Below are 12,596 nucleotides of genomic sequence, written 5' to 3' on the forward strand. Positions count from 1 at the left end.
AGATTATGATGGCGCAACAAATTCTTTCTGCAATTAATGAAATGAAATGAAATAAAATGATGGAACCATCTCCAGCTCCTTAATCTTATGCTATCTTATCTTACCTATCCGGTAGCTAGAACAACGTTTTCTTCCTTCCTACGTACGCAGGCAATCAGCTGCCAATTCAAGACATATTTTGTCCTTCTTTTCCAAAGTGATATGAACAGATAAAATTGACGCTATCCTTGATTGAATGACCAGATGTCCGAATATAATATTGAACTTAAAGTTAAGAACATTTTGAGGTATCTTCAGTTGAAGCTTGACAGTCTTACAGTCTGTAGCGAGAAAAGTACTTCAACTGTGGATCGTAACAGGCAAGGTTAGTACATTTGACATTTTCAATGAAAGATGTAATTTTATTTCTTTCAATATTTAGGAATTATTTCTTTGTAAACAATTTATTAAATATCGTTATGAGGGGCAATAATTGTCACTGCAATATCGAAAAATAGCGTCTTCTCGTTTTGGAGAGGCTATAGTTGAATGAATAAGCGCTGACACTGATTTTACCGACTTTCACAAGTACTTTTAAGGCGCGATTTTCTCTGCAACTTGTCTCGCAACAGCGTTGCGACACGAAATGCATGAACGAGTGTTTACACGGTGCAACGGAGACGCAAACAATTTCTGCAACTTGTCTCGCAACATTTTTCAAATTGCGCTGTAGGCTACACGCTGCAATGCTTCATGCAACTTGTATCGCGCAACGCTGTTGCTGGACAAGTTGCAGAAAAAAATACTCCCTGTAATAGCGTCTTTAGTTTTTTGACATTAGAGGACAAACAAAATATAGGACATCTTTGAAAAATTGTCCCACAGAGCACTACAATGCCAACTGGAACCAGTAGAAATCTCAATTGCTTTTTAATTAATATCGACAACTAAAAGCTTGATGGAATCTTGTAAATAAAACACTTTTATTTAAGTGTCTAGTCGTTCTAGCGTTTCGCACTGAATGGGGACACTTTTCGCTCACACGCACTACCACTACATTTAATATTCTATGCACACAACGCTCAACTCACATGTTGATTTTTAAGGAGGGAGGAAACCAGAGAACCCGGAGAAAACCCTCGTAGAATAAGGGAGAAGAGAACAACACATCAAACAAATTCAATTCACACGTGGCGACTGCAGGGCTCAAACCGCAACCCGACCCGTTGGACTCACAGCGGTGAAAGACGATGCGTTAGCCGGGAACGCCACCCATGCTACCCAGTGTAAGAGTTTATTTCCCTCTTGAAAAGAATTCGCTTTTGATCGAATTTTGGTTTTACAATATTGCTTTCTAATCTTCAATAGGAAAAAAAAAATGAATTGTCTTGATCAAAAGGAAAAGAAAGAGAGAAAAAACAAACAAATTACAAAAACAAAAACAAAAGTTTAAATAAAACAATCGCTTTTATTTTTTCTTCTAGATCATGAACACGAGAAACAGCTGCAGCGATAATTTCAGTCAAGCAATCAAAAGCATCAGCAGAGAATATGTCTTTGCGCCTGTTAGTAACAACGTCAAACTCGTTATATTCACCGCCATGTTCTTGTTTGGAATGTATGGGCTGATTGCGAATTCCCTGATTCTGTACTTCAAGCACAAGCAACACAGAAGAAGACGCTGTGCAATACAAAGAGCACTCACTCGATCGGCCTTGAAAGAATATTTCATCAATAGTCTTGCTTTGTCAGATTTACTTTGCTGTCTTATTAGCCTTCCCTTAGTTACAGCTGAAATGTTCATTGACTTTGTTCACAATGACTGGATTTGTAAAGTCAATCGCTTCCTCAACTTTATTTTCCCAGTTATTACGATTCTGAACCTATTAGTCATCGGAATAGAGAGGTATTTTGCTATTTTTCATCCATTTAAAGTCCTTGCTCGTCACAAAGCTAAGAAAATAGTCATGGGAGCTTGGGTTTTAGGTGTTTTGTTAACGCTTATCCCTATGCCCACATACAAACTGATATATTTTGAGATTGAAGAAAATTCGTACACTTTGATTTGTAAATACGATAATACTCTTCCTCTATACAGATGTTTATTCATTGCTTTTATTACCATTTGTTATATAATACCAAGTATTATTTTAATTTTTGTCAATCTTCGCATTTTAAAGTTTGTACGTCGCAAAAGATGTCGTGTTGCTCCTTTGCAGCAAGTAAAAACCTCGAAGCGAACACCTTCCCAAACCAGTCGCTTCAAGGTTACAAGAATGTTCATGTGGCTAATACTGGCATTTATCATCCCATATTTACTTTTTATCGTATACAATGGATTAGTGATGGTGTTAAGGCCTACGATTTCGTTTACTAGTGATTATTTAGCTAGATATGCGAGTGCTTTTTTTGGATTTTCCAACGGTGCTGTTAGCGCGGCTATTCTCTTTCATAATGAAAAAGACTTGAAAAGAAGGCTAGGAGACATGTTGTGCAACAATTGTAACCAATCGCAAATTTATCCAGATTTCCCAGCTGAGAGTAATCCTTAGCAAACCTCTAGCCGAGTAGATAAATAAATGGCCTATAAAAATTGCTTGTGTTGTTTGAGTTTGCAGTGGGAAGAAATGATTTGTCTTTGGTCTTTTTTTAATTTGTAATTTGAAGGTATTGCTTTTTTTTCAGTCAATAGCATATGTAAGGTAAGTTTTTCACTTGATATTTGTTAGCGTAAAAATTCATGATTAATTACTGCCGGCACGACTACTTTGCTTGAACAAATCAAAGTCTTTAAAAAATTTGGTCAGGTAATGAAAATGCTAGGATACGGTACGGAATTGACGACATTCTCTTGACCAATCACAGATTAGACGAACACTGGTCAGCCAATGAAAATGTTAGGCACGGTACGGAATTGACGACATTCTCTTGACCAATCACAGACCAGGAGAACACTGATCAGCCAGTGAAAATGTTAGGCACGGTACGGAATTGACGACATTCTTTTGACAAATCAAAGACCAGGACAACACTGATCAGCCAGTGAAAGGGACGAGCTACCGGCAATATTCCTTGACCAATTACAGCCCAGGATCGGAGAATCAATTGCTCATAGATTTCATTGTAAATCCGTAATTTCATTTTATATATTGGCTACTTTAAGTGCAATCGCTAAGTTCGGCTAATATCGACGTGAATGGTATCTCCCTTTTCTATCAAAACCATTTTTTCAAAATCTCACAGCGTGATTAAGTTCTATAATGACTTATTTTGAGAATACCTTTTCTTATTCTCTTGATCTATCCCGGTTTTTATCAATGGCATATATAAGCTATTCGAATCATCACTTCGACTCACATTCTCTAGAACAATACTCACACGAAGCTGGCTCAGATCTACAGGGCACAGACCAGCATCACTATGGTAACGCTTGTGTCTAAACTTGGTATGTTCAGTGTTTGTCGCAGAAAGTGCTGGTCCTTGCTCAGAAGCTCGTCTACGATTCAGGTTTGAAATATTAACTATCATATGAGTGTCACTTAGATTGCGTCGATGACCTGGGCGAGATTTTTTAGATTCCTTTAAGCTTCCAGAAGGTGATACATCTACAGAATGGAGTCTTAGTTCTTCGTAGTAGTGCTTCAAACTCGATGAAGGACTGGAAGACGATTCCCCGTTTGATAAAAAAGAATCGGCTCTTTTAGGGTGCTTGAGTTTGTTAAGACTACCTCTCGGTTTACTTACATCCAGCGGGCATCTTTCGGAGCTGTTAAGGGGCTGGTAGAGATCTTCACTATCATCACTGTAGCTTGAACGACGTTTGGGGTCTGTTAAAGCGCGGGAATCCCGAATATGAGTGCCGTTGAAGGAGTTCCCATTATCAATAGCTGAGCTCGGTGTTGAGGGACTCCTCGCTTTGGCATCAAGAGCTTGATATATATTATCACTACCACTCACATTAGTATTTCCGTTCTTAACGTAATTTACAAGAGGCTGATATATACTCTCTCGTTTGATAGTATCCTCTGCTTTATAACACTCGTATTCGTCGTCTAAATTTTCTTTGCCGTTGTAGAAGTTACCTAGTGGTTCTAAAACATGATACAATGGTTCTGACCGTGATAGTCTATCGTTAGACGAAGATTGGAGTACGCCGGGGAAGATATCCTCGGGTCTAGAATACAGTGAAGATTCTCTTTTCGTATCTCCTGTCTCTATTGGTTGACTTTCGAGCACGTGATATATTGGTGGATTGATATTATTTTCACCATTTCTCTCTTGCTTCATTATCCTTCGAAGGGTGTTCGTTAGAACGCCTTCTCTCGCACAGTCGTAAATACATTCACTGGGTCTTACAGTATTTTTAACACAGTCGTTTAACTCGCCTTCTTTTGGTTCTGCGTATATATCACTCGAGACTTCGTCTGGACCAAGAAGCTCGAGATATGAATGAATTGAATCAGGACGATCTTCGGACTTGTCGTCTTGTGGATCTGGAGTAGTTGGTAACGGATGATTGTATGGTTTTCCTAAAGGAGTGTAAAAGAGCAAAGTTAGTTTCATGATGACAGCGCTTTCAAATCACACGCGCGAATACCATCGTTCCCAAGGCCCTTTCCACGGTGGTAGAGGGCTTCGGGAACGAGGTTGACTCGCGAAGCTGTACAACTTGCCGTCATGACAAAGTGGGTTTTGGGGGACGTCAATCAAGGCGTTTCCACGACATTTTACAGAGCTTTTAGGTATGAAGTCACTTGTATGGAAAAACTATTTCCGGGTTTCAAAACGAAAATACTTTTCTTGCTTTTTCTTTATGACAGGATTTACTGTCCAAAGTTTTAATTGTTTATGGCGAAGGTTCAATTATCGAGAACATCTTCGCTTTATTTGGCAGTTTTTGCAAGCAGTTGGACCCGGAAATACGTCACACCTAGCTCTATAGTCACGTGCCCTTGAAAACTTTGTGTTTTCCTACAATGTCATGGCAACACGTTGATTGACGTCCACCAAAACCCTATTTTGTCGCGACTGCAAGTGAAATAGATATATTAATTTTATAAATAATTTATCCTACTTTTTGTGTTCTTGAATGGTTCAGCGTACACGGGTTGAGCCGGAGATTGATCGTTGTCTAGGTCAGCGGCAGTGTTGTTCAGAGCACTAACAGGTGCATACAGGAACTCTTCATCACTGGTCAGCAGTCGTCTTTTATCTACTCCCGGGATGTTTCTTGGTGAGCTTTTGTCTGTAGCTTCAGTAATAAGAAAATAATTTATCAGGATTCACGTATATAGGTTAGTGTGTTCGTATTAGCCGGTGTGGAGTTGAAGAACGAGTTGCATCATGGGGCTGTTTTAGGGGACGCTTTCTTACTCATCTGACGAACGAACGAACGAACGAATGAGCGAACGAACGAACGAACGAAAGAACGAACGAACGAGCGAGCGAGCAAAGGAACGAAAGAACGAACGAAAGAACGAACAAAGGAACGAAAGAACGAAAGAAGGGAGATGGAAGGTGGTGTATTAGCATATTATCCAAATTTAGTCTCGTCAAGACACCTTGTCGTGCTAAAAGTATTGTATCCCACTTGCAGTCATGTGCTGATATATCACTTTAATAACGAATCAATTCAGCCTCAGGTCCCTTGGAGAAGGCTCTGCTGGATGGCAAACAAACAATAAATGTATCCTTCTTAAAAGTATCGTGTATGCGAGGCTAAAAACATGAAAATATAACAGAAATCAGACTTTTTCTCGATGGAAATTGTGGCATTTCTTTTGTATTTCTATGTTAGCATCGCATTCAAAATAATTTTGAGAAGGTACATTGCTTCTTATCTTAAAAGCAAAAGTATCTTTTAAAGGGAAAACATTTTTAGAAAAGGTTTTGGATATGACACTAGTTATCCAGCAAACGTTCTTTGAATAAAGGAAGTCCGAGTTGTTTTGCCATCCAGCAACAGTCACATGATTTTGTCCTACAAATAGCCTAATGCTCCAGAATTTTCAAGCTCATACCTGACAGACATTTGCCTGTTCCTTGTCCTCGCCTGAATGGAAAAAAACTCGTATTACTATAGAGGTTTTGACTTTCCATCTATTCGTTTCCGACACATCTTGTAAAAATAGCAAACCTTTTTCATGTGTATTATATATGTTTACCCTCCCCACCCTCTCCCTCTTCCAAGTAACGTCTGCTGTCTTACCTCGATAAGGATTTCATCTCTAACTCGTATTTTTCCTTTTTCAGCTTAATGCTCTGTGTTCTAGGCCTAAAAGAAACATACATTGAGATATTAGTTGCAAATGTAGTTACATGTAGTTAAAAACAACATGCGTAGTATTTTTTGTCCTGCGTCCCGTCCCGTTCCCTTGTCCCGTCTCCTGTCCCGTCTCCTGTCCCGTCTCCTGTCCCGTCCCCTGTCTCGTCCCCTGTCCCGTCCCTTTGTCCCGTCCCATGTCCCGTCCCCTGTCCCGTCCCCTGTCCCGTCCCCTGTCCCGTCCCCTGTCCCGTCCCCTGTCCCTTCCCCTGTCCCGTCCCCTGTCCCGTCTCCTGTCCCGTCCCTGTCCCGTCCCCTGTCCCGTCCCCTGTCCCGTCCCCTGTCATGTCCCCTGTCCCGTCCCCTGTCATGTCCCCTGTCCCGTCCCCTGTCCCGTCCCGCCCCCTGCCCTGTCACATACCCTGCTGGTAAGTTGTTCTAAATCTCGAATTCCATATCAAAATACTTACCGTTTGCCTTTGACGCAACAGTAAACTATAGTCACGATTGCTACTGAAAGGATTAAAAAGCCACCAACTGCCGCAGAAATCCATATTAACAAGTCTGAAATAATTGGAATAAAATTCAAGAAACGTTTCACTTGGAAACACACACAATAATTTCACAGTAATGATATATAAAAGGGTAAATTTTACACCTTCAAAAGATGAAACAACTTACTGACGTTTCGGACGCTAGTCCTTCGTCGGAGTAAAAGAGTAAGAGGTGGTAGAAAGGAGTGTTTATGTGATAGAATAAGACAAAAGAAACCAATGAGAACAAGGTAGGCAGGGAAACGAAAGAGAAACAATCAAACAGTAATTTCACGCATTTTAACCAAGACACGAGAGAATAGCAAATCACAATCCGGATTTCGCAGTTTCGAATGACAATTAAAGTTACGTTAATCATGGACGTGATGTGACGTGCCGGACCATGACAGCACCGCTAATGAGCATTTCATTGGCTGAGCATTGATTTCACGTGATGTGATTAAAAAATAGCGTCAATTTCGGTTCACTGGTCAAGCACAAAGATTCAATCGCGGCTGAAGGTTCGAATTTGAACAATCTTATGAATCTACTTTGAAGCCCATATTTAAAGCTTTGTGTGATCAGTGAATCGATGTATGGAAGGTGGTGAATGATCTGCTCCACTACCAAAATGGAGAATCTGTGGACCTCGGGGTAGCAAGGTGCACGTGTTCGCGCAATAGACCATTTTTGAATTCCAAATGTTGTCCAAACCAATCCCTACCTTTTTGACCATCATTTACAGACGTCTTCTTGCGACTGTCTTCATTACTTTTCATAGTCGTTCTATCTGTAGTATCCCATCCACCGGCGACTGTAGTCCACGGAGTTGCAGGTTCCGTTACAGTTTGATTATGTATGGTTGTGGTTCGTGTAGTGGTTGATGTTTTTGGTAATATTAATGCAATGCTTGATGAGAAAATTTTGGATGTTGGGGTGGGTTCAATTGTCGTAGTGGAGATAAAGGTATCGGTTGAGTAAATCGTCGATGATAATTCGGGTAGTTTTGTCTGAAGTGTTGTAGACGTTGTTGTCGGTGGTGGTGGTGGTGGTGGTGACTTTGATGTTGGTGTTAATGCTGCTGATACAGTAGATGTTGGTGATTCTTGTACGAGTGTCGATGCACTAGAAATGCTGATAGAACTACTATATATATCACTAGTTGATGTTGGAGATCGTGTCTTGGTCGGCCTTGGTGGAATACTTGACGAAACATTACCTGTTGTCAAAACAAAACCAAATGCTTCAGAAGGCTTCGCGACTCCGCCCAATATCGAATATATTTTCACCCAACTAGCCGTCAATATTTCGTGGTATTGTCGTCTCAAAATCGTAATTAGTTTATAATAAAAAATATAGAATATTATACAAATACCTTTAACCTTAAGATACGTCGCATTTCCAATGACCTCTCCTCCACTATTACGAATGAGGACTTGATATAAACCAGAATCCGAGGTCTTTGTATTCTTTATTATCAAGTTTTTTTCTTTTACAGTCACTCTAGTGCCATTCAGAACAAGTAGCTCTGCATTCTTATACCATATGCATGTAATATTATCATCGTCATCAGGGTCTTCATCAGAATCATCACTATCATTCATGTAAGGACATTTGATTTCTATTCGTTTTCCTGGCCATGTGTTGATTGATGGAGCTAATTGAGTTGAAAATGTCGGAGGAGGATCTACAAAAGAACAGAAAAACGTTTATACCAGACGATTTCGAATAAATGGAGAATGAAATGAAGAAGAGAAGAGAAGAGGAGAGAAGAGAAGAGAAGAGTAGAGAAGAGAGTTCTCAATGTTCTCAAGAGTTCTCAATTATAGCTACATAGTAATTTTATTAATTCAGTGTACCTCTAACTATTAGTTTTGCTTTTGGAGACGTTATAGTTGTAAGGCCTGTAGCAGAGCATTGATAATCTCCCTCGTCTTCCTTGTCGGGTGCATATATTATCAGTTTCTTCGTCATTGATGTAGTATTTTTTAGATATCCATATTTTGAAGAGCCATTCACATTGACCATTTCTGAATCCTTGTACCACCGGACGGTTACTGATGAAAGCACTCTTAAGGCCCATTGGAAAGAAAAAAATAAACAAATGAATACATGAAGTAAAGGTGGTCCTATATTTAGTTTCTTGGAATTGAGTAAAAAAAAAAAAAAAATCCAAGATCTGCCATTGATATAGATAAATTGATTAACCATCAATTATAGATGAATGAAACATGATCTTATAATTAATACATTAAATGCAATTTGACTGAGTAGAAAGGAAGGATGGATGGGTGGAGGGAGGGAGGGAGGGAGGGAAGGATGGAGGGATGGAGGGAGGGAGGGATGGATAGATGGGTGGAGGGAGGGAGGGAGGGAGGGATGGATAGATGGGTGGAGGGAGGGAGGGAGGGATGTATGGAGGGAGGGATGTATGGAGGGAGGGATGTATGGAGGGAGGGAGGGAGGGAGGGAGGGAGGGAGGGAGGGATGGAGGGATGGAGGGATGGATGGAGGGAGGGAGAAAGGGATGAACAGTTTCAATCTATATAACAAGATAAATGTATTAAAAAATATTTTTAAGTATTTCATACATTTTGCCCATAATCTTTCGAAGAACGACATCAGCGATGCACTCGAACACCACCATGGCAAGGCCAGAATCAATAACTTTATTCGTAGGTTCCTTAAGTAACCTGGTATCTTTCATTTTATTGATTTTGCCTTAAAAAAAGAGAGAAAAATGCAATCAAACGACGTTCTTTCACCTTATCTAGATCTTAAAAAGGTTTAAGAATCAGTAATAAAGCAATCAATGCACGTCTTAAAAGCAATTTTCCATTTTGGATCGAGAAATTGAAAAGGCATATTCTTCGAATTGTTTTGACCATGTGTCCATACTAAAACGATCGAAAATGCTGAGCGCATACATTTGAGAAAGTGTTAACGTCCTCCAGAGTGGATACCCTTTGAAAACGGAGGCCTATCGAATTCACACCGGCGGGTCAGTTTTTCAAGAGAATGACATGAGGTCTGGATTGGGAAAACATGTTGCCAAAGGTAAAGAGATCTATTACCTTTGACTAAGAGAATGTAGTTCTTTCGTAGTTCTTGATTTGTGACTGGGTTTTGTGCAATACAAGTGAATTCGTAGGACTTTTGAGGTCCCACCACAGAAAGATCACCATTTTGAGATATAAAAATATTACTTGAATGACCATCTTCAATGACGTTTCCTTTCAGTTTCCAAACGTGTTTTGCTGGTGGAACACTTCTTACTCGTGGTGCTGGCAGAATTATGGATTCGTATTGTTTGCGTTGATAGGTGTTGCTTTGATCTGTGTCGAGGACATCGAAATCTGGGATATGAAAAAGAAATTATCAAACTCATTAATAATTCATGAAGGAAACACAATAGAAACCATGACCATGAAGGAGGTTTTATATCTGATATAGATTCGTCTTCATTTGCGTAAACTTTAACTTGGATTTTCTCTATCAAACTTGGTTCATTTTGTAAAGAATTCAGTACAGAGCAGAGCAGGGAAGGGCAGGGCAGTCCTTCTGTAGATATTATATCATTTACTTACATGCAACCTGTAGTGTAGCCTTGTTACTCAATATTGATCCTATACCATTAATAGCAATACATCTATATACCCCATTATCAGCACGTCTCTGCAGGTTTGTAATAGTGACGCTATTATTAGACGTGAAGTGATTCTTGTTCGAAGGAGACAGAAATGTTGATTCATTGACAAGCCACTTGTATGTTACTACACCTTCAGTGCTTATAGCTGTACAACTGAATGATGCATTTTTTCCTTCAGCTTTGATAATACTTATAGGCTGTAATGTGAATCTTAGTACGTGACCTGGTAAGAAAAAAATATTATTAGTTTAGGGATGTCAAAGTTGTTCCTTCCTTCCTTCCTTCCTCCCTAATTGTTTCCTTCCTTCCTTCCTTCGTTTCCCTCCTTCCTTCCTTCCTTCGTTTCCTTCCTTCCTTCCTAATTGTTTCCTTCCTTCCAATCTTTCTTTCATCACTCATTAATCCATGCATTCATTCATCCTTCCATCTTCCATCGTAAACGAACGCGGCTTTATAATTTCAATAAACGTTTTTGCTTGTTTTTAAAGGACAAGAGTTTTACGATGTACGACTTTGTGGATTAAGGAAAGCTATCGATTCTTAAACTTTGGCCATGGTATGAAGTTAGCAGAACCTTTTGTTTTATTAAGAAATGATTTTGCTATGCAAACTTGCAAACTACTCGATCGGATTGCATCTACCAATGCATAGACTACAAATATCTTTAAAAATAATATTTCCGAGTCATTGTTATTCAATGGTGTAGATACGTCTAAACCAACACCAACGCTAATATTGTTTTTTCATCTCCAAAAATACCGTAACTGATTTCAGATCAAACAAAGGATTGATTAAAAGATTTGATTTGTTTGAAGAATTTTGACATAAGCAAGAACAACACTTCGTCGATCTATTAGTCTATATACTTCCAGGTCGAGCCGGAAAGCAAATTTTAAAAGCAAGTCTTTAATTAAACTAGTTAATTATTTTTACTTTTTGGTGAAAAAAATGGAAAGCCGAAATAGCCGAGTGGAAATAATAATTTTAACGGCAAATCTAAAAAAATACTTCTTCTATACAGTAAAAACCCGCGTATAAGAACCTAGGTTTTTTTAAGTTAACCTAAACAGGTTGTTATAAAAATGGTATTTAGTGTTAAATTAGGCTAACTAGGTTCTTAATTAGGTTCTTAACTTTTGTTCGAGAAATAAAGTAGTATTTTTGAATACTGTAGTCTGGTCGTTAATGCCCAATTACAGTATTCTTGGAGGCTTAGGTAATCAAATGTAATACAGTATACTATTTTAATCTGATTCTGTTATAATAACCATATATAACCAATAATAACCAGTGTTTATAGCATTATTGTGTACAGACTGTGTTATAAATATATTTTTGAAAAGATTGATTCTATTTCTTTCTTCTTTTTTAAAAATAAGAACCTGTTTTAGGATTTTAGCCTAAAATGGTTCTAATGTGAAGGGTGCTTGAAAATGAAATTTTAGCCTAACAGGTTCTTAAATTTTAGGTTCTTATATGCGGGTTTTTACTGTAAATCCAAACAATTTAAAGTTATTCATTAACTTATTCCGACAATTCAAAAATCTTTACTTTGGGAAATATTCCTTATTCGCTTGCTTTCCTGTTACTTTTATTCATTCGTGCGTGAGTTTTTTTTTTCTAATTTTGAAGTTTTTTTAAAAGGTAATCGTTATTTCTGGAAATAATTGGGGTTTGGAGTGGTATAAATATGTTTGTTCGTGTCGATATAATAAATCTTTACTTACTTTGCTGAATCGTTGCTTCTAGGCCAACCAAAAAGATTCCATAAAATGTACTCACTGCTATAAGCAATAGCCGATATCTAATGAGCATGATCTTTGACTGGAAATATCATAGGATAGTTCACCGGGTCCATAACACAAGCCTAAAGGCTTCAACAATGTCGATATGAAATTTGATATTAAAAATAGAGTGACTGACATCAGTGTCTTATGATGGACTACCACGCCCCCATCACTTCTCCATTTGGATCACGCCAGGTCACAATTCTTTTAACAGGGTCTGGAAGGCAGGGGTCCTGATCCCGAATCACGCGCTATTTTTTCCTGAAATCCCGCGTCCCGCGACAATTTTAAGCCACGAACAAATTCAATATATTCAAAGGCGTTTTAATATGTATTTTATTTATTAATGTTTTCACGTTTTTCCCGAAAATCAGCAAGCAAAATCC

The 12,596-nt window shown here is 38.7% G+C and overlaps 2 protein-coding genes and 1 long non-coding RNA gene across 3 annotated transcripts; 2 read left to right on the forward strand and 1 right to left on the reverse strand.

The window, feature by feature from the left end:
• Positions 1 to 1,427: 1,427 nt before the first annotated feature.
• Positions 1,428 to 12,291, reverse strand: LOC116308705 (uncharacterized). Its single transcript, XM_031719183.2, has 12 exons — positions 12,151 to 12,291; positions 10,362 to 10,646; positions 9,849 to 10,130; positions 9,366 to 9,495; positions 8,634 to 8,845; positions 8,150 to 8,461; positions 7,499 to 7,993; positions 6,712 to 6,805; positions 6,188 to 6,253; positions 6,000 to 6,031; positions 5,054 to 5,230; positions 1,428 to 4,508 (listed from the first exon to the last, which is right to left on the reverse strand). Exons 1-12 carry the CDS (start codon positions 12,236 to 12,238, stop codon positions 3,235 to 3,237), a joined length of 3,447 nt encoding a protein of 1,148 aa, XP_031575043.1. The 5' UTR covers positions 12,239 to 12,291; the 3' UTR covers positions 1,428 to 3,234.
• Positions 1,467 to 2,531, forward strand: LOC116308706 (putative G protein-coupled receptor 19). The gene has a single exon (XM_031719184.2). The coding sequence runs from the start codon at positions 1,467 to 1,469 to the stop codon at positions 2,529 to 2,531; it is 1,065 nt and encodes a 354-aa protein (XP_031575044.2).
• LOC116308707 (uncharacterized) lies at positions 10,514 to 12,347 on the forward strand. The gene is made up of 3 exons (XR_004198530.1): positions 10,514 to 10,649; positions 10,912 to 10,979; positions 12,173 to 12,347. It is a non-coding gene; the product is annotated as an uncharacterized LOC116308707 (long non-coding RNA).
• Positions 12,348 to 12,596: the final 249 nt, after the last annotated feature.

The sequence above is a fragment of the Actinia tenebrosa genome, unplaced genomic scaffold (genome assembly GCF_029948245.1).
Source record: "Actinia tenebrosa isolate PJP-AT-01 unplaced genomic scaffold, QUT_ActTen_1.0 PGA_scaffold0__85_contigs__length_37466705, whole genome shotgun sequence".
In the NCBI taxonomy this organism is placed as follows: domain Eukaryota; kingdom Metazoa; phylum Cnidaria; class Anthozoa; order Actiniaria; family Actiniidae; genus Actinia; species Actinia tenebrosa.

Bases quoted from the DNA above. Each gene is read 5' to 3' on its own strand.
- LOC116308705 (XM_031719183.2), bottom strand. From the start codon at position 12,238: ATGCTCATTAGATATCGGCTATTGCTTATAGCAGTGAGTACATTTTAT. The intron at 8,462-8,633 runs GTACACTGAATT...GTTCTTTTGTAG, and splicing joins AGCAAAACTAATAGTTAGAG to ATCCTCCTCCGACATTTTCA. The intron at 7,994-8,149 runs GTATTTGTATAA...TTTTGACAACAG, and splicing joins GACGTATCTTAAGGTTAAAG to GTAATGTTTCGTCAAGTATT.
- LOC116308706 (XM_031719184.2), top strand. From the start codon at position 1,467: ATGAACACGAGAAACAGCTGCAGCGATAATTTCAGTCAAGCAATCAAA.